Below are 19,519 nucleotides of genomic sequence, written 5' to 3' on the forward strand. Positions count from 1 at the left end.
AGGCACAACCACTTCACATTTCTTTTGTTCTCATGCTTGGATCTCCCTTTGCTCCTCTCTGCTCCACTTTCCCCAGTAACAGGCAAAAGGGACAGCATAAAGCAGGGTCTTCCTCCCCTCACGCTCCCCCATCAGGAGCCTTTCTGAAAGGTGCTTAATGAAGGAACAAACATGGAGTTAATTAGTTTCATCTGCCAATATCTTGGCTTGGAGTGAAAACCAGTTCTTCTTGCCATTGGCCTGTATTTTGTTTTCTATGTCCTCTAAAGAAAAATGCCACGGGCTCAGATCCAGCATTAAGCCATTATTTTTCATTTTGTACATTCTGACAGCTCAAAATCATGCTATATCATGATTCTGGTCATGATGCTATATCATGCCTTCTGGTCACATCATCTTTTGTTCTTTAGAAAGATTATCACTTGCTCCCAGGAAGTTGAGCAGGAAATACTCAACCTCAATGAGTTTCTCCTTCACTTTTAATTTCCCTCCAACACAATCATGTACTGCAAATGTGAGTTTGGAATTCATGCATTGCAGTGACCACTTGGCATTATCAGAACAAGGGATAATTTTAAGATGATAATATATAAAATACTCCTATCCTTTTACCTGAAAGGTTTCACTCAGTTATTCTTTATTATATAATCTAAATGAATACAGGGTTAATTCTCCTGGAGGATAATGCTCTTGAATGGTGATTTAAACTGGCATTAATTGAAATGATTTGTCTGAGACACTCACTTCACCCTTGAATGTAGAAACATTTCTATTAAATAAAACACTCCGGCTGTGCAGGCAGTGTTCTCTCCAGGCTGATTGGATATTGCTTCAGCTCCAATTTCTATGCCACAGAAATAAGAGTTTTTAAGTATTTTAAAAGTGTTTATAGCAAAGTTTTATGTTCAGATTAGTTCTGTACCAGGATGAGAACCATTAGAAAGTCCTTTCTATTTATGTAGGATTATTCAATTTCTCAATTATCTGCAGAAAACAAACAATGAGCATAAAACCCTTCTGTACACATGAGGTCTTTCAACAGTGGAAAAGTAGATCAACAATCAAGAGAGTTCACACACTAATCTGCAGAGACTGGAAAAGAATTTTGCAATTCCTCTGTGAAAATAAGAAATATACAATTTCCAGAGGGAAGCACCTTACTGAGGAGATGTTTGGATTGGCTCATCTTTGTACCTCAAAATCAGAGTGGCCACAGCTGAGAGAAGGCACAAAGGGCTCAGGGCTCTGCAGTTTGGGTGCAGCTTCCATTTCCCACTGGAATTACCCCAAAGAATCCCTGATTTCTATTTCTGGCGGGGATTCAAAATATCCTCACCCAAATTCATCCTGCTCTGAATCACGATGACATCTGTCTGTACGTTGTCATGTCTGGGGGAAGAACAAAACTCAAACGAGCTAAAAGTGGTTTGCAGTTAACGAAAATCACATTTACACTTCTAATCCCAAATGGGAAAAGTTATTTTAACTAACACTGACTGAGATAAGTGGCCAGTTTTTGCTGGCCTTGGCAATAAAAATTGCGAAAACCAGGCAGTTTCAAGAGCTCCAAGCTCTAAAGGAATTGCCAGAGCTTTCAGTTTAGTTGGGAAGTCAGGAGTTTCTCTGTTAACTGAAATAAATTATAAATTTTAATTAATTTTTTCTTCATTTGCTACATGATTTTCTATCATTATTACAACCTCATGTTAATGTTATGACCTGAGCAGTCATCAACAATTTCCCATACTCTTTTAGGACAAATATTTTCACCCATACCCTAAAAACCACAATAAAGAATAAAAAATGAAGAAGATGACTGCAGCAGAAATTTTAAGGCAGAGGCTGGGATAGTTACTGATGTGCTAAAATTTTATCAGCATCAATTAATACATGAATACAACTTTATCACTATTTTATGCAATATTGTGCTTCTAAGCTTCCTTGTCATCAGGTTTTCTTCTTGGTTTTGGCCACAGACACACTGAATGAGGTTTAATAAAACACTGAATTTTAAAAATGGTATGGCAAATAAATGGCATTTATGTGTTATCACATTCCAATTAAATAATGAGGAAATCTGGATTTATCCTTTATATACTGATTAATGAAGAGTGCTCTGCTGATTAGCGTGAAGAGTTCTCCATTATGACAGAAAATTAATTTAACATAATTCAGAAATTTAAAGAATTGTAGGCCTGGAATGCATCACAAAACTCATGCCATCAATTCTGATTACAGAAAAGATGAAATTGTACCTCCACACACCATTTCTGAGCCCCAGCTTTCTTAGGATCCAGAAAAATCTTGCTGTTACCTGTCATTTCCTCCCTTGTGTTTCATTCAGATAATTATTGGAACAGAGGTGTAAGCAGCTCTTTGAAAAGTAAAAAATTCCCCAAAGTTTAATGAGAAAAGGGCAAAGATGCCTTTCTGTATTTAAATTCTGTTCCCTCTCTGTATTTAAATTCTGTTCCCAGAAAACATTTTTTCTTTCTATGATAATAGCAAGAAAAAAAATACATACAATATGCTATAATTACCCATAATAATAATTAAATATTATTAATAATTAGACCCTCTTTCTAGCACATGATTTTCTGTGATAAAATCATGGAGCAGCGTGAGGAGCAGGATTTGCCTGGAATTCTCTCAGCACCTTGTCCACCTTTGGAACTGAATCCCTGGCAGATTTCAAGCGTGGCTAAACAAGTTATTCCTATCTCTTGTATTCATTTCACTCAGAACCTGCCATCCCAGCTCAGTTTTGAAAATGTCATGTGAAATAGTGTCAGAAGTCATCCAGAAGGCGAGATGACTTCTGACAATTCATGTTTTTCTCCCAGTAAGCTTTGGTACCTTGGAAAAAAAAGAATAAAATGCAATTTTCTGACATGATTCATTGTGACCAGCCACGCTGGCTGGTATTTATGTCCTCCTTATCATCCAGACCCTTAATGCTTTTTGATTATTTCTTCAAGTTTTCAATGTATACTTTCTGTTTCAAAATTCCATGTTTCTTTGAAAATGGACCATATTTTGAGTATCCTTCACAAATCCTTACAGGAAAACTCTGGAATGATTTCACTCGGTTTTCTACCTGAAATGAAATTCATACAACTCAGTGAGTTCAGAATAATTTAAATACAGATTTATCTCTCCGGGCTAATCCACATTTTAAGCCATTATTAAGAATGCTAATTACAGCTCCTCATCCCAGTGAACACCAGCACAAAGATAACATGAAACAATTTGGGCCCCTGATTCAAACCGTTGATATTTTTCCACCCTTTTGGAAACTTTTATTCCTGAATACTCAGCTTTTGTTTGCCCAAACCTCTGCACATTTTATAGAAATAAATCTTTATCTGTGCTACACCCTCAGCATCCTCTGCCTGAATTCCACATCAGACTCCAGGGGCTTTTCCTGACTCCTTCCTTGAGGATATTTTGATCTCTGACTTTAGTTCATCATTACCCAGTTCTACACTCTGAAGGTCAATATTTGAGTCTGACAGTCATACACTAAGGAAAATATATAAATATTTATCTTTGAATTTAATTTTCCCCCTCCATTATAGATCTACCATTTCAAATCAGCTGCTGAAGATAAACCAGAAATTATATTATTAATTTTAATGGAGAACTTGTTTTTGCTTCCAGTATTTTTCAGTCTCTGAAGACCTTTGCCTTTGAAATAATTAATTATATTAGTGGCATTTATAGTGTAGTTAAATGTGACTCCAATAAACTTCTGAAAAAAATACCCATGACTAAATGAAATAATTAGACTTTCACTCCCTTGGAAATGATTCTCTAACCACAAATAAATCCATGCTATGGGGAATTATTTATTTCAGACAACAGTACTATCTATTTACAATTGGGATGGCTGAGTATTATTTGAGGTTTTTTCTGCAAACATCAGGGCTAAGTGCAATGTACTGAGATACAACAATTAGAGAGCAGCTATTGAATCTGAAAAAAATATTTTTTTCAAAAAATAACTTTCTGAAAAATGTTAAAGGACGCTTAAGAGGTAAATAACAAAACATTCCAGAGTATGAATTTGGCACCCAGTAGCTGATACAAAACTAATGAGCATATAATCCAATTTTGCAGCTTTGTCATTGCCTATGAAGCATTGAAAGAAAACAAATAAGAAAGTGGAGTCATTAAACACACTGAGACAAATTCATTTTTGTAAGTCAAAGATGACAAAGGAAACATATTAGAGGTGAACTTGGTTTTCCCATTTTTCTTTAAAACTAAACTAAGCTAAGCTAAAATGGATTTGAAGTTGCAATAAAGACAGAAAGGTTTTGCAAAGGGGATGGAAAACTGCTGTGTCTCAATTCAATATTACATTATAATTTTGTTTTTAATTATTTCCCTTGGCTTCTATGAGCTATATAATGAGCTATGATCTTTGAAAATGAATGATCTAACATCTCTATTTTCTGATACTACCAATTCAACCTGACTTACCCTTTTTTATTTCTCTGTTTTCTGAACTAGATGTTAAATTGTGGATGTAATCCAATATTCTGCTAAATTTGATATGCTAATTTTGTGAAGAGACCTTATCTCTCCTAATCATTTATGAATTTGCATTAACAATATCAAAGACAACCAGGAAATTTAGTCAACAGCTGTCATTATTTCCCAGTTGGGCTTGGAAATTTAAAAAACAGGTGCTAACAGGTGCACTCTAAAAAAATATGATATTAAACTGAGAAAATGTTTTTCTAAACAATCTCTAGATAAAGTAGTGTTAAATATTGCAGCATTTTCAAGCTATATGATATAAATTTATATCAACAAATGCATTATTATTTACTAAAAAAAGACGAATGGAAAAATAAAGATTTTTCTAAGGAAGTGTCAGGAAGGTGTTTCAATCTACATCAAAATCCATATTTAATGGCTGTAAGGAATGATGTTTTGAAAAAACAATATGGGTTGTCTATAATCGGGAAAGCTAACAGAATTCTGGAGTGGGAGGAATATATTTATATTGTACATTTCTGTGAAAGGTAGAGAAATTAATTTGTCTCCATTGTTTGCATTCAGATTCTAAAGGCCACGTACAGGTTCCATGAGCTTTTCATTTGGAAATTTCTCTAGAATTACATGGTGCTCATTAAATTGTCCTCAGATTCATTACTATTGACTCAAGTAATTCAATGGACAAAGTAAGAAGAGATCAGAAATAACACCTAAAGATGCGATATCCAATATTTCATGCCAAGAGGTATTTTAGCTGTCAGTATCACAGGAAAATAGGGTTTTTTTTGAGGATTCTGTTTGTGAGTGCCCAGGAGGTTGCATTTGCCATGTCAGTGCTGTGCCATCCACTCAGAACTGATGGAAGCAGCCAAATACTACGCACCCTACTACTAGGGGGAAGCACCCCTTACTACACACAGCTGTAATAAAGTACAGCTGTTTACACTTTAATAAAGTAAAGTTTATGTGCAGGTTTATGAATAAAAACTTCCAGATAGCAAAGAGAAAAAAGTGGGAAGAAGCCGTGGTAAGGCCAGGACTGTGGGACTCTAAAAAATTTCTGTGCTGCCTTTTGAATAAAAATCAACGTCGTCAGCGTTTATAATGGATTTCTAACTCTGTGTTCATCCCCGCCTCTGTCCCTGGCAGGCTGTCCACCACCAGCAGCTCTCTGGGGATGAGCACCAATGGCTCTGATGAGTATTTCCAGTCCTCAAACCACGCGGAGCAAACCTTCCGCAAGATGGAGAGTTACCTGCAGCAGCAGCAGCTCTGCGACGTGCTCCTCATCGCTGGCGACCAAAGGATCCCAGCCCACAGGTACAGCTCCCAGGCTCCTTTCTGCCTCACGTTCCCAAAAAAGCTGCCTCAGTTTATGAATGGCCTGGTTGGTTGTGAATGGAGAGTTACTCTAACTAGGACCCCAGCTAATCATGCGATCAACTTTTCATGTCTGTCATTTTGAACACAATAAAATTCAAATGCAAACTGCTGGCACTGCCCACCCTCTCTTCTTGCTGCTGTCAAATCACAGCAAGATCAGCGAAGAAAATCTGCCCAGATAAGCACTCTGGGAGAAAATTAGATTACTAATTACTCTTTTAACTTCACTGCTGCAAGATTTGACTCCTATGCTAATTGTTTCTGTTGTACACACAGTTCATAACGTAATAAAGCTGGATTTTCTGGCAGGTACTGAGATGATGAGGTAATTTGCTGTCTTTGCTGTTCTGCTGATGCCTTGTGAAGGCTGCCCTAGAACAGAGGCTAGATGGAGTTAAAGAATAAAGCAGGGATTTATTTAAAGGCCTCAATGGATCCACCTTGGACAGCACAAGAGCCCAGCCAGAGCTGCACCCAAGATGAACCAAAATGGTCACAAAATGCACGATGGGTCACGAGGTGTGACACTTTTATAAGTTTTGCATATTGGAGTTAATTGTCCAATTATAGTTTTAGGTTATGAAGTCCCATCCTGCTTGTTTTTCTCTCTCCAGCCCACGGTGTTTGTGCTCTTGGGGCTGAGATTTGGATCATTTGTCCTTGGTGCCCAGCTGGAGCAGGAATTGTTTTGTCTCCCTGCTCTGTGCACAGAGCTCACCATCCCCTAATATGAAGCTCAGACCCACACACTAACACAGCACAGAATCTGAAAAATATAAAATCTAAAACCTTGAGGCATCTCTGCTAACCCTGCCTCCCCTGCAGGCTGGTTCTCAGTGCAGTCTCTGATTACTTTGCTGCCATGTTCACCAATGATGTGAGGGAAGCAAAGCAGGAGGAGATCAAGATGGAGGGAGTGGATCCCGAGGCGCTGAAGGCTCTGGTGCGCTACGCATACACAGGTAACCTGCCCCAGAGCTGCTCCCAGAAATTTATACATGGTTCTGTTCATTAATGCATGAATTTTCATACTAAAGTTCTGTTTGTAGAAATTTATACACATTTTTGTTCATTAATATATGAATTTTCATACTCAAGTTCTGCTTATAGAAACTTATATATACTTTTGTTGATTAATATATTAATTTTCATACTAAAGTTCCGTTTATAGACATTTATACATATTTTTGTTCACTAATATATGAATTTTCATACTAAAGTTCTGCTTATAGACATTAATTTATATTTTTGTTCATTAACATATGAATTTCATACTAAAGCTCTGCTTATAGAAATTTACACTTTTTTTTGTTCATTAATATATGAATTTTCATACTCTACGTTGGAAGGGAGTTTAAAAAACACCCATCTACAGCCATGACTCCCTCCACAAGACCAGGTTACTCAGAGCCCTGTTTTGGGAAAGGTTTTTTCCCTAATCACAATTTTCTTTTGGTTTTTTGTTGGTTTTTTTTTTTTTTTTCACCATCCAGATTGGATCTAAAGCTGTTAAAGTTCCAATAAAAAGGTCCCAATCATTGTATTCAAAATCCACCAAATCGTGTAAGTTAAAATATCTGTTATATCTGTTTAAAGAATCCTTCAGCAAGAAAGGAAAATAGATTTGTGCACCACAGGACATCTCAGAGAAAAGCCAAAGAGCAACAAGATTTTAAAAAACAGAAATACAAGGGAAATGACTTAAAACTTTCTTTTCTTTTTTTTCCTTTTTTTTTTTTCCTTCCCTAAATGAAAATTGCCCAGGTATCCTCGAGTTGAAAGAAGACACCATAGAGAGTTTGCTGGCTGCTGCATGCCTTCTGCAGCTCTCCCAGGTCATTGAGGTGTGCTGCAATTTCCTCATGAAGCAGCTCCACCCCTCCAACTGCCTGGGGATTCGCTCCTTTGGGGACGCCCAGGGCTGCTCCGAGCTCCTCAAGGTGGCCCACACGTACACCATGGTAAGGCGAACAGCCGACAGCTTTGCAGCCACCATTGCTTACAGAAACACCCACTTCTGTTGTTCCCCACTTCAGGGTTTGGCCCTGTGGAAAGGCGGCCTCAGTGGAGTTAAATTTGCAGTACGAGGGGTACCTGCTCCTGCCAAAAAATGTAATAGGGCCTTAACGTGGCTCATGTCTAGGGGCAAACAGCAATCGTGCCCTTTGATTCCACACAAAGAAAATTCTAAAGCTGATTTTAAGGTGAGACACTCATAAAAAGAGTCAAAATAAAGAATGTATTGGGAAGATTTGGAATGCTGAAAAAGAAGCACGTCCCTGACTGGAACACAATCCTCCTCTGGCTCAAAGCAAGAAATGAATATTCAGAGCATGGGAAACAGAGAAGTGAGACAACTTGCTATGAAACCAAATTGAGGGATAAATATTCAGGGCAACAAGATGTGCTATCACAGCTTAAAACACACAAAAAGAATGGCAACTGCTAGAGCTAAATAGATATAAAAAGAACTACTTGTTAGGAGACCCATGGCAGCTTTCTGCTCCAAATATTAGGGGAGGATGTCAGAACCAGTTTAGAGGCTTCAAAATACTGAGAGCTCTCCAGCAGGGCATTGTGCCTGTGCACCTGCTGAAGGAGGCATGAGCAGATGAGGGCACTGCCTGTGCTCCTCCCTGTCACAGCAATGAACTCTCTGTTCAGCAGCAATTTTACCCCCTCTACGTTTCAAGGTTTGAAACGGGGCATTTCAGATAGAGGTTTGCTCAGCCTGTATAAAACAGTGCTGTCCTTGCTGCTCCAAACCTTTTTTTACTCATCCAAATTCAGGAAATCCCCCTCTACTGTTGCTTCATTCCTCCCACCAGTGCGAGAACGTGGGGTTAAAATTATGGCTCAGATTTCTGCAAAACTGAAATAAAATCATAGGGTTGGATTTATGATTTTATGACAGTAAGAGATGTTGAGAAAATAAACAACAAAGAGATGATGACAATGATTTTTGTTTATAGTTTTTTTAACCATTTGAATCCTCCAGTCTTTCCCAGGAGTTAACCCTTTATTATTTTTTGAAACTATGTGTCAAAAATTTGAGAGTTGAGTCATTAAGAACATCCTGAAATGAAGGATCATGATGACTCTGTGACACTCAGCAGCACTGGGCATAAGTTTTATATTATTTTCCTTGAAAACAACTTCTAGAATCACTTCCTGTTCTGGCATGGAACAGACTGAAAATGCTGCCTTGAAACAGCGCCTGGACCACAAACCCACCCACCCCATTTGCTACTGACAGCTTAGAAAGAGAGGAGGAAAACTGCACCTCTGAAATAAAAATCTGTCTCAAACCCTTGCAGTGACATTAAAAAAAGCCTTTGGAGAACAGATGATAACAATGCATAAACACATAAACATTGTGGAGGGGGCTAAGTAAAACAGTCAGGTTTGTTTTGTGTTGGTGAAAATGTGGAACTCGGGGAAAGGCTAGAAAGTTGTCCTGTAAATACAGAGCCCATTCCATTTCCAGATGTGCTGTAAACACCAGAACCATTCAATAAAACCAGACACAATGGGAACCTTCCCCTGCAATATTTTGGCCACAGAGGCAGAGTATTAACAATTTCCTGCCTGGTATCTTTTCGTGCAGATAGAGCTCGTTCTGATAAACAACTGGGGCTATATTTGTAACTAGAAGTGGACTGGCCTTCCTGTCCCTGTTTCTGAATGTCACAAATATTAAAGCAGGATATGCATAACAGACCAAAGTTGACATCTCCTTTAATCAGTGATACTTCTGTATTTGCATCCTGGCTACACTTGAAAAGAGTTACAGAAAGTGAAGAAACTGCTGAAAACAAACAATAAAATATCAGTTACTAAATTTCTTCAACTGCCCTATTTCAATCTGGTTCCTAAAGAAGATATATTAATTCTAGGTACAGAAGTAGAAATTATATTTCAAATGCACTCATGAATTCCTACATGAATCTCTTTGAAAGTAACATAACCCCCTCTGTCTCTTCACTAAATTTCTTTTTTCCTTTGGAATTTGATAGGGAATGAGATAATATATATATATATTTATATCCTATATATTGATATCAACTATGATATTGTTGTAACTCAATTGTACAATATTTTTTAAATGAAAATTAATTCTATTAAAGGCTTTAGGTATTTAACACATGTGGTCACTTCTGGAGCTGGGGAGTTTGATCAGAGCAGTAGCTAAAATGCTGATAACCCTTTACTGGGGTTTGTCCAACTTTGTATTGCCCAAGAGAAAAGTGAGCTGGATTTCCTTTGCTGGATTTTCTTGCCCTAAGAGCACGGTCACAGAGCCAACAGCTGGCACAGCTTGCTGTAAAAGGATTGGAAGGTTTTGGTTTATTTGGCTCAAAACCTTTGAATCTGCAACAGAAGGGACACATTTTATTTGAGTGCCCACTTGGCGCTTCTAAAATGCACATTTTATCTTCGAATAGTATTTCTATCAAGCCACAGAGCTAAGATCACCCTGATGAAGAAAAGTGCCAATGGCAAATCCCTAAGCCAGGACAAAGACATCTGCAGCATGGTGGTGTGAAAATGAGCATTATTCCTCAGTTCTGCAAGAGCAGGGCAGCAAAAAGCAACCAAAATATCCCTTAAAAAATCTACCAAAAAATCCCTACCAAAATCTCCCTGAAATGATAGAAGGACATTCAGTGATCTTTAAAATATCCACAGCATTTTCCTGAATGAAACATTCACAAAGCCTACATCATCGAAGAAAAAGCTATTTCTACCTGTGAAAATCACCAGTGCATTGAAATCTTCTTTTGTTTTTAGGAGCACTTCATAGAAGTAATAAAAAACCAGGAATTTCTTTTGCTCCCAGCTAATGAAATTGCCAAGCTCTTGTCTAGCGACGACATCAACGTGCCGGACGAGGAGGCAATTTTCCAGGCCCTGATGATGTGGGTGAGGCACGACCTGCAAACCCGCCAGCAGGACCTGGGCATGCTCCTCTCCTACATCAGACTGCCCCTGCTGCCGCCCCAGGTAGGAGCACGAAGGGTTAACAGGTGCCAGCTGCAGTGCCGGTCCCGGGCATCCTGCAGGCAGAGAGGAGAGCTTTGTGGGAAGGTTCTGGTCGGGACTGGAGATTAGTGGTATTTTTTCGCCCTTTTAAATTTTTTTTAATGATATATTATTTATCTTCATTGTTTTTGAACACAGATGAAAATAAACCCCCCAGTGCCAATGAGATTACCAGGCTCAGGATTACCTCTAAAAATGCCAGTCTATTCCAAAAGCCAAGTGTTCCAATGCTGGGTTGGAATAGCTCCCCTCTAACAGCACAGCAATTTAGATAACATGCAAAGATATTTCTTTAGATTTATCAAACTGCAGGACAGATAAGCCACAATGCTTCTTTCTTTATTGCCACAAAAAAGCAGACAAATATGAAAGGGCCGAAATGACTGCTGACAATTCTGAGCACTGACATTACTTGTCCCTTAATTCTGGAAGGGACTATTCATCCATCAAGCTCCAGAGCTGGTCATTCTGTTTACAGAAAGGTGACACTGCTGTGTCTGTGTCATGGAGGAATCTTTATATTTCCTCAAAACTGCATATAGAATATTGAGACAGTCAGGACATTTTATGACTCTGCATGACTGATGCTGCAAATATTCTACCTTCAATAACATATAAAAGTACCATAAACACTTTATTTTAAATATATTTAGTATCTTCTAATACTCATCATCTAATACTAGATTTATTTACTCACATAAGGAGTTTTGTATAGAGAGTGCAGTACCACAAATTTCTGATTTGAACCTTTTTTAAGAGTTAAAACTAAGAGGTAGGAAAAAATTAATCAAACTCACTGACTTTTCCCTTCCACCTTTGTACAGTTTTGCTTGCATGAAAGTAGAGTTCCCAGCCAAGCACAAGTGAGTGCTGAGCTCAAAATGAGTATTTGTAGCTACAAATACTTCAATTATTCAAGTACATGCAATTTTAATGATTTAGCTGCATATCAAGATGTTTTTTCCCCCCCTCATTTCCTAGCTCCTGGCTGATCTAGAAAACAGCCCAATGTTTGCAGACGACCTTGAGTGTCAGAAACTCCTCATGGAGGCCATGAAGTACCACCTGCTGCCAGAGAGACGCTCCATGATGCAGAGCCCTCGCACCAAGCCCAGAAAATCCACAGTGGGTGCCCTTTATGCTGTGGGAGGCATGGATGCCACCAAAGGTAAGCCCACAAGTTCATTTGATTGGCTTAATTCATTGTATTACAGACACCCGGGGAATGTATGACATTTAGTGAAATATTTCCCATAGGAAAGTGTCAATTTAGGGGTAAAAAAGTAAAAAAAGCAAATCACAGAACAGAATCCTATGTGTCAGAAGTGCTTTCTTGCAAGAATCATATTTGTAAACAATACACTTAGGTGCAGACTAAAGAAGTTTGAGTCATATGGTGATTTTTAAGATTAAACTTTGCATGAATTTTTGCAAAAGATAGTTGAATTTAGAAATCTGAAGGAAAAATAAATATTTAAAATGTTTCAAGATTTGTTTAATATTGAACCTTGTAGTCTGTATATTCTGACAAAGTAAGAAAGCTTAAATTTCAGAGAAGCAGAAAAATAAAACCAAAAAGCATCACTGAACTAGAGAGAACTCCTACCTAATGCTTATAAATCCTTATTAGAACATTCCAGGTGGAAAGATTTGTATTTTTCATGAACACAGCTTTTCTTCAGGACTTCAAACACAGGGGTTTGGTTTTTTTTCCAGATTTGTAGTTGAAAGTTAATTATTATAAATATATTCCAGTTCCTATTATTTGATTTTCACAACTGCAATCAGGTTACAGCTTTAAACATTGCACTATTCTATTTAGGAAGCAGAATATTAAATCATTTTCTGCAGGAACCTCAACTTCAAACCCACAGCTTGGAGCCAGAGAACTCTAATTAGTTTAAAGTCTAGCGACTCGCAGCACAGAATTACTTTTAGCTGTGTGAGTTCACTTTTAATAGAATCACACAGAAGATAATCCATTTCATGGTTTACAAAAAGCTGCTGACGACTGATTTTTCCCCACATGAGAGACCTTGCAGAGCTACCTGCCTATCTCTGTGCAATCAAATCAGGTGCAGAATACACATTCATCCCCTGCACAACATGAAAACACTCATTCCTAGCACAATTTAGCAAATTGGAGTTAATCTGGTGCAATTAAGCAGATTCATTAGCGATACTGAGTATTTATGAATTATATCAGACAACCAGGTAATCTTTAAAGTATCTTCCCCTGAAATAAGAACACAATTTTCCAATCCAGTCATTTTTCCTAGTAAAGGTTATGCAAAGAAAGGGTTATTTCAGTCAACATCTGCACTTCCTCTTGGTGCCTCTCTTACTTCTTACCTTGGAGTGAAGCCAATTGTTTGAACTTTTGCCTTTTGATGGGTAAGAAGAGCAGCACTTCTGCTCCTCCTGCTGTCCTCCACAGCTCTGACTCAGATTTGGAGCCTGGGCTGGATTGGGAGACAAAGGAACAGCAGAAAGACACCAGGATGCTCTGGAGGAACAGCTCTGAGAAGGGAATATCTCCCACCCCTGGCAATAACGCACTGCCTGTGATGGAGACAGGCACCAGGCAACGCCAGCTTTGCCTTTGTGCTTATCTCAGGTGGGATACCAAGACAAATCTCGAATTCCAATGATCAAAAGAAGATCAAAGAGGTGCTTTTGGGCTGGAATTTTGAAAAATGGGAATGTGCCTAAACCACGTTAGGTTTTGTGGCTTTCAAATCTTCGAGCCTCTGTAAAAATTGCAGCCCACAGGGTATGGCTGAACACACTCAAGCCTGACTGCATTTTCCCTGTGTTTTAGTTAGTGTGAGAGATTTCCTTTGAAGTGGAGAACTTTAGGGCACTCACACATTAGCATAGAATAAATGAGAAAGAATCAAAGCAAAGAGCAGCAAACAGAATAACAAGACGGAAAGAACAGGCAAAGAAACCCAGCTGCTCTGACTAAAGGGGAGAAAGCAGAATTTCTGTCTTTTATTGCAGATGGAGCTGGTTTCTTTCCCAACCTATGCATGTGGAAAAACATATAGATAAGAGAAAAAACAGCATGAGATAAACTCTTATTTCACTGAATTTCTGGAGTACATCAGGTGATCTCTTACAGATCTCTGAACCAAATCCTACCTTTCTTCTCTGCTTTATTGCATGGTTGCTTTCTTGTTGTAAAAGTAATTTCTTAGCCACAAACTGCCTGTTGTTATCTCCCAAACACCACTTGTCTGGTCTCAAATCCCGGTCAAGGAACAAGAAATCAGCTCTGTTTTCCTCATCTGGTTGCCTTTGACTGAGCTGAATTTGAGCTCCAGGGTGCAGTGGCAATTCTGCCTCGGATCTCACTGAGCTGTGGCCTCGCTGTGCTCAGCAGCTCTCAGAGGAGCAATTGTGGCTCCTGAGTGCTGATGGGAGCCAGGGTGTGGAGACGTGTCAGGCTGAGTGGCAGAGAGCTGCTGCCTTAGGAAAGGTTTCAGTAAAGTGTTAGTGCAGGTCCAGTGACCTGAAAGAAATGGAAAATGTGTCTGATGTGTTAGAGCAGCCAAGCAGATGCTGCACAGGTGAGCCTCAGGGAAGATACCTGTGGGAACCAGGTGTGCACTCACACACAGCCCTGCCTCCTGCCTGACTCCATCCTAAGAGGGAAAATACCCACAGGATTCCTGAGGATGCTTGTCCAGTTCCTCAGACAGATGGGTGGAGGCTGGTTTTAATATCACTAATGCTTCAGGCACAAACATGGTTAAAGAGTAGATTGTTGTGAGGCACTGTATTCATAAGGAATAAAAAGAAGCCCCAAAACAAACCCACAAACCCCCCTACTCTCATGGTATTTCAGCAACAGATTTAACTCGCCTCCAAAATGTGCAGTGCTACAAAAACTGCCATATTGTAAATGCTCGGGCACCCCCGACGAAGGCAGGAATGTTGAGGAGGACTCCAGGTTCTCAGAAGGCTAATTTATTACTTTATTATACTATATTATATTAAAGAATACTATACTATACTACAGAATACAGAAAAGATACATACTGAATGTTAAAGGCACAATAATCAAAACTCGTGACTCTCTCCAGAGACCCGACACAGCTTTGCTTGAGTCAAAACAACTCACAGCAGAATCCAATGGAACAATCACCTGTGGGTACAGAATCTCCAAACACATTCCACACCAGCACAACACAGGAGAAGCAAATGAGATAAGAGTTGTTTTCCTTTTCTATGCGGCCTCTCTCTCTGCCTTTCAGCTCCCAGGAGAAAAACCCTGGGTGAAGGAATTTTTTCGGAGAATGTGAAGGCCACACTGCCACAATTTAATTCTCCATTTCTTGCCACCAGTTTATTCTCATAGACTTGCCAACCACGCATGCAATTAATGCAGCTTTCTCACTGTGCTCACACGAGAACTGAAGTTCACAGCAAAACCTCATGCACAAAATTTCAATGTTTTATAATTTCCTCACGTTTTGAGCTGGCTGCTGGTGTCTGGGCACTGCTCCCTCCATGGCTGTCTCTGTTTGTCACAGGCACCACCACAATTGAGAAGTACGACCTCAGGACCAACAGCTGGATCCAGATCGGGACCATGAACGGGCGGCGGCTGCAGTTTGGGGTGGCAGTGATTGACAACAAGCTCTACATTGTGGGGGGCAGGGATGGGCTCAAAACCTCCAACATCGTCGAGTGCTTCAACCCCGTCACCAAGGCCTGGACCGTGATGCCCCCCATGTCCACACACAGGCACGGCCTGGGTAAGAGGGGCTCTGCCCCTGCACACCTCCCAGCACACACTCAGGGGTTTGATCCTCTCCAGCACCGCTGAGAAAACTTTTAACAGCGTGCAGAGACACGCAGCAGTATTTGTAGAGGAAGTTTTTCAAAGAGAGATTTGCCCATTGCCTTGATTTTATGATTTTATTAGTATCCACCTAACTAGCACTGGTCTTCCAGAGTTAATTTTGCTGGTAGGAAATTCCACAATATAAACTATATAACTATATAGATTATTTTCACTATATAAACTATTGCGAAAATAATTAACTTTTCACATGATTTAATGGTCAAGGAATACGTTTGCAATACAATAACAGCCTGATTTTATTATTTTTTTTAAATTAGTTATGAAATAAGCCCAGAGATATCAACCACCTCTGTAACTCAGATCAGGAAATTACCCACACTGAAGAAATCAGTGTATGGAAATAAGTACAACTTCACCAGTTCTAATTTTGTAATTAAAAGAAGTTTTACAAAGCTCTGCTGTGGCTTAGTATCTATGGGTTTTTTTACTGCGAAATAATCCTTAATATTATTCACACTGAAGGAATAATATGAATATGAAATCTAGAATTTATTTCCAGAACTATAAAAAATAAGGCTTAGTAGACTGTAACAGAGGAAATATGATGATTTCTGAAAAATTTATATATCCCAGGCTGGTGAAAAAGCTGGCTTCTCTTAAGTTACAGAAACAGGTATTGCTTGAAATCATCAGTAAGTTCAAATGTCATGGAATATTTCTATTTTTATGGATAATAGAGGAAGATTGATCCAGAATTATTTGGCAAAACAATGTGGCCTATGACACCTTCACCACCGCTTGACAGAGAAAGGGTCGTGTAGGGTTCCTACCAGCTAGAGCACCAAATTTATGAAACCAAATACTAGTAGGTGGCAAAGGGGAAGAAGACCAAACAGATGAAATAATTTGCATTGAAATATTTATAATTCCTGACTGCAGGGGCATAATTCTCCCCAAAAAGTAGGTCACAGCCATAAGTTGGAGTGCCCAAAGTTTGGCTTCAATCTGTGCCTGGTTTGCAAAGCTGCCTCACACTTACAGTCCCCATTACCTTCAGGGAGATTCTGTGCAGTTGGTGCTTTTGAAGAAATCAGGCCATGTATATTTAGGCCTGAAAGACAGATTTAGAAAACTTTTAAGCAGCTGGATTGCAACATTTTGCCTCACCTAACAAAGGGAGCAAAGAGCAGCAGCAGCTCGCAAAGGGAAGGCACCAAAGCCCTTCTCTGGAGAGGCACAATGGCCCAGGCTTTGTCCACACAGAGCTTTGCAGTGAGAGCCAAGCTGGCTCTCCTGTGCCTCAAGGACAGCTGATAGGAGCCAGCTCTCATCCAAGAGGCATTAAAATGTTGTGGTGCTCTAGCTGGTAAGGACAGCCAGCTACCCACCCACCCAGGCTTCGTGCTGGCAGCACTACAGAGCTTCCGCTGGCTCAGAATTAGGAGACGTTGTTGGTTTGGGCATGTTTTTCATTGCCTGACTTGAATTTTGCCTTTTTGTAGGAGAACAACATCGTTCCCCAGTTAGGGGCTCAAATTTGTTTCAGAGCAAGGTCACCAGAAGTGAAAGAGATAAAAGTCCAAGAAGAGAACATCAGAACTAAAGCAGCTTTCCTCTAATCTTTTGGCAAAAGATAATGGTTATTCAGAAGAGCACTGTATGTGAAGTGCTTGTTTATCTCTATTTATTCTTCCAAATGAAAAGGCAGCTTTCAGATCATTTAATACCAGCCGAAATTGCTTATCTGCAGGCAGGGAATTAACGCACGGAATGAATTCGCCGCTGGTCACTGAAACCAGGAGATAATTTGTCCCTAATTCTATTCTATGTCCCTAATTCTATCTCTGAAGGAGTAGCAATGCTTGAAGGACCAATGTATGCAGTTGGAGGCCACGATGGCTGGAGTTACCTGAACACGGTGGAGCGCTGGGACCCGCAGGCGCGGCAGTGGAATTACGTGGCCAGCATGTCCACCCCGAGGAGCACCGTCGGGGTGGCAGCCCTCAACAGCAAGTATGGAAAAGGAAAACCTCTCTCGGGGCTTTCATTTGCTTCCTTCCCTGCAAATGCAGCTCCTCGAATTTTATTTTCAGGCTTATGGTTATTAATGACCTCGAGGAAACAAAGAGAAAAATGTAATGCGTAGAAATAAGAAAGGAAAGCCTTTCCTCTGCTGTGTGGTAAATTGATTTCAGGCTTGCAGTCAGGTTTGAAAACATTTCAGCCCTTTTAAATGATAGCAATGTGGAAATGTTATTACATGCACATCAAAATTTTACCTAGAATGTAACATCTGGGGATATAAAATCAGCTACTTTAAAAAAATATTCCAAGTTTTTGTTTACACTTTAAGATCATTGTGTCTAAATAGACTTAATGTGTACGGAAACAAAATCTTTCCTTTGTCATACAAATTCACAGCCAATTTTTAAAAAGGTGTATGAAGTGTTTAATGGAAAGAAGCTGAGTTTATTAATTAGGTATGGAATAAACAGCCTCTATAAATCTTATCCTATCCAGATTTGCTCCACCCTCCATCTCTTGCTTAAATACACAAAATCAAGTGTTAATGTATTTAAAGATTCTGCTAAGATGCTAAAGCCACTTAAAGCCCTTTTACATGGGAACAGACAACTGTTGATCTTACAAAAACCTTGTAAAAAGCCTCTGGTTATGGAGAATACAGTTTGAGCCAACATTTCTTATTTAACCCTGTGGGAAGCTCTCAGCAGTCTGTAGGGGCTGGGAACACTCAGTTACAGACAACTGCATTTACCTGGAACCTTTGCCGCTGCCTTCCCTGATCTCTTTGTAAATTCCCAAAAAAGAGAAGGATAAAAAGCAGAAACAAAGATGCCAGCAGAGGGGTATTTGTAAATGCAAGCTGGGGGTTTGCATTCATACAAGGCAGGACTCAAACTGTAGCTCACAAGTCCAAGAGAGACACAAGTGCCTTTCCAGGTCCCTGCTGTAGCTCAGAGGAAATGCTCTCAGCAGAAACTCCACCAGAAACTCCTCCTGGTGCCTTCCACAGCAACAACATGCAGGAAACCACTTTGTCAGAGAGGAAATCAGCCCGATCCTGACTCTGTTCTCAATCATTGCTGATACAAACTGTCTCCAGCAGGGCTTAAATCACGTCTGTTAGTCTGGTGATGTAATTTCTGCCATAGCAGGAGATCAAATGTCCATCACTCAGTGCTACTGCTGCGCTCCAACCAAGAGAATGCTTCTCCTTTTCCTGTTTTCCTAAACCACACCATATTTTTTCCTGTTTAACCCCACCAGAAAAGCCTTTGCATATCTGTGGAGCAGCACTTTTGGACCAATAAATGGTCCATTGAAAACATCAGTCAATGATGCTATATTTGGTCTTTTCCTTAGAGAATGGGAAACACCAAAGTGTTTGTAGACATGTTGTGGAAAACAAAGGATCCCAACCAATCACTTTGTATACACAGAGATTTCCTTGCCCTGTGAAAGCTGTGTAAACAAGCAGGCTCTATCAATGGCATGATGTGAAAAGAAAATAAATCAAAGCCTCAAGTTTTGGATGGATCAGACAACAAACTGCACAACCAAACTCAATTTTATCAAGTGAAAAAACACTAGGAGAGAGAGAGCTGGGAATTTTTTATTATTCTAATGGTGAATAGAAGAATCTTCTAGCTAAAATATGCACCAGAGAAATCTGAAAGCTTTTAAAGTCACTGGAATAAAACAGGCAATTCCAAAAAATTCAGCTGATCTGGTTTACATGATTTACTCTGGGCA

At 39.5% G+C, this 19,519-nt stretch overlaps 1 protein-coding gene across 1 annotated transcript in view; it reads left to right on the forward strand.

Annotated features, from left to right (window-relative positions):
* Positions 1-19,519, forward strand: part of KLHL4 (kelch like family member 4) — a 38,069-nt gene that overhangs the window by 13,231 nt on the left and 5,319 nt on the right. The window contains exons 3-9 of the mRNA XM_036402091.2: positions 5,656-5,826; positions 6,715-6,851; positions 7,654-7,850; positions 10,681-10,893; positions 11,914-12,100; positions 15,471-15,695; positions 17,596-17,758. Of these exons, the coding sequence (XP_036257984.1) occupies positions 5,656-5,826; positions 6,715-6,851; positions 7,654-7,850; positions 10,681-10,893; positions 11,914-12,100; positions 15,471-15,695; positions 17,596-17,758 (1,293 nt within the window). The remainder of the gene's footprint in view (positions 1-5,655; positions 5,827-6,714; positions 6,852-7,653; positions 7,851-10,680; positions 10,894-11,913; positions 12,101-15,470; positions 15,696-17,595; positions 17,759-19,519) is intronic.

The sequence above is a fragment of the Molothrus ater genome, chromosome 14 (genome assembly GCF_012460135.2).
Source record: "Molothrus ater isolate BHLD 08-10-18 breed brown headed cowbird chromosome 14, BPBGC_Mater_1.1, whole genome shotgun sequence".
Classification (NCBI taxonomy): Eukaryota; Metazoa; Chordata; class Aves; order Passeriformes; family Icteridae; genus Molothrus; species Molothrus ater.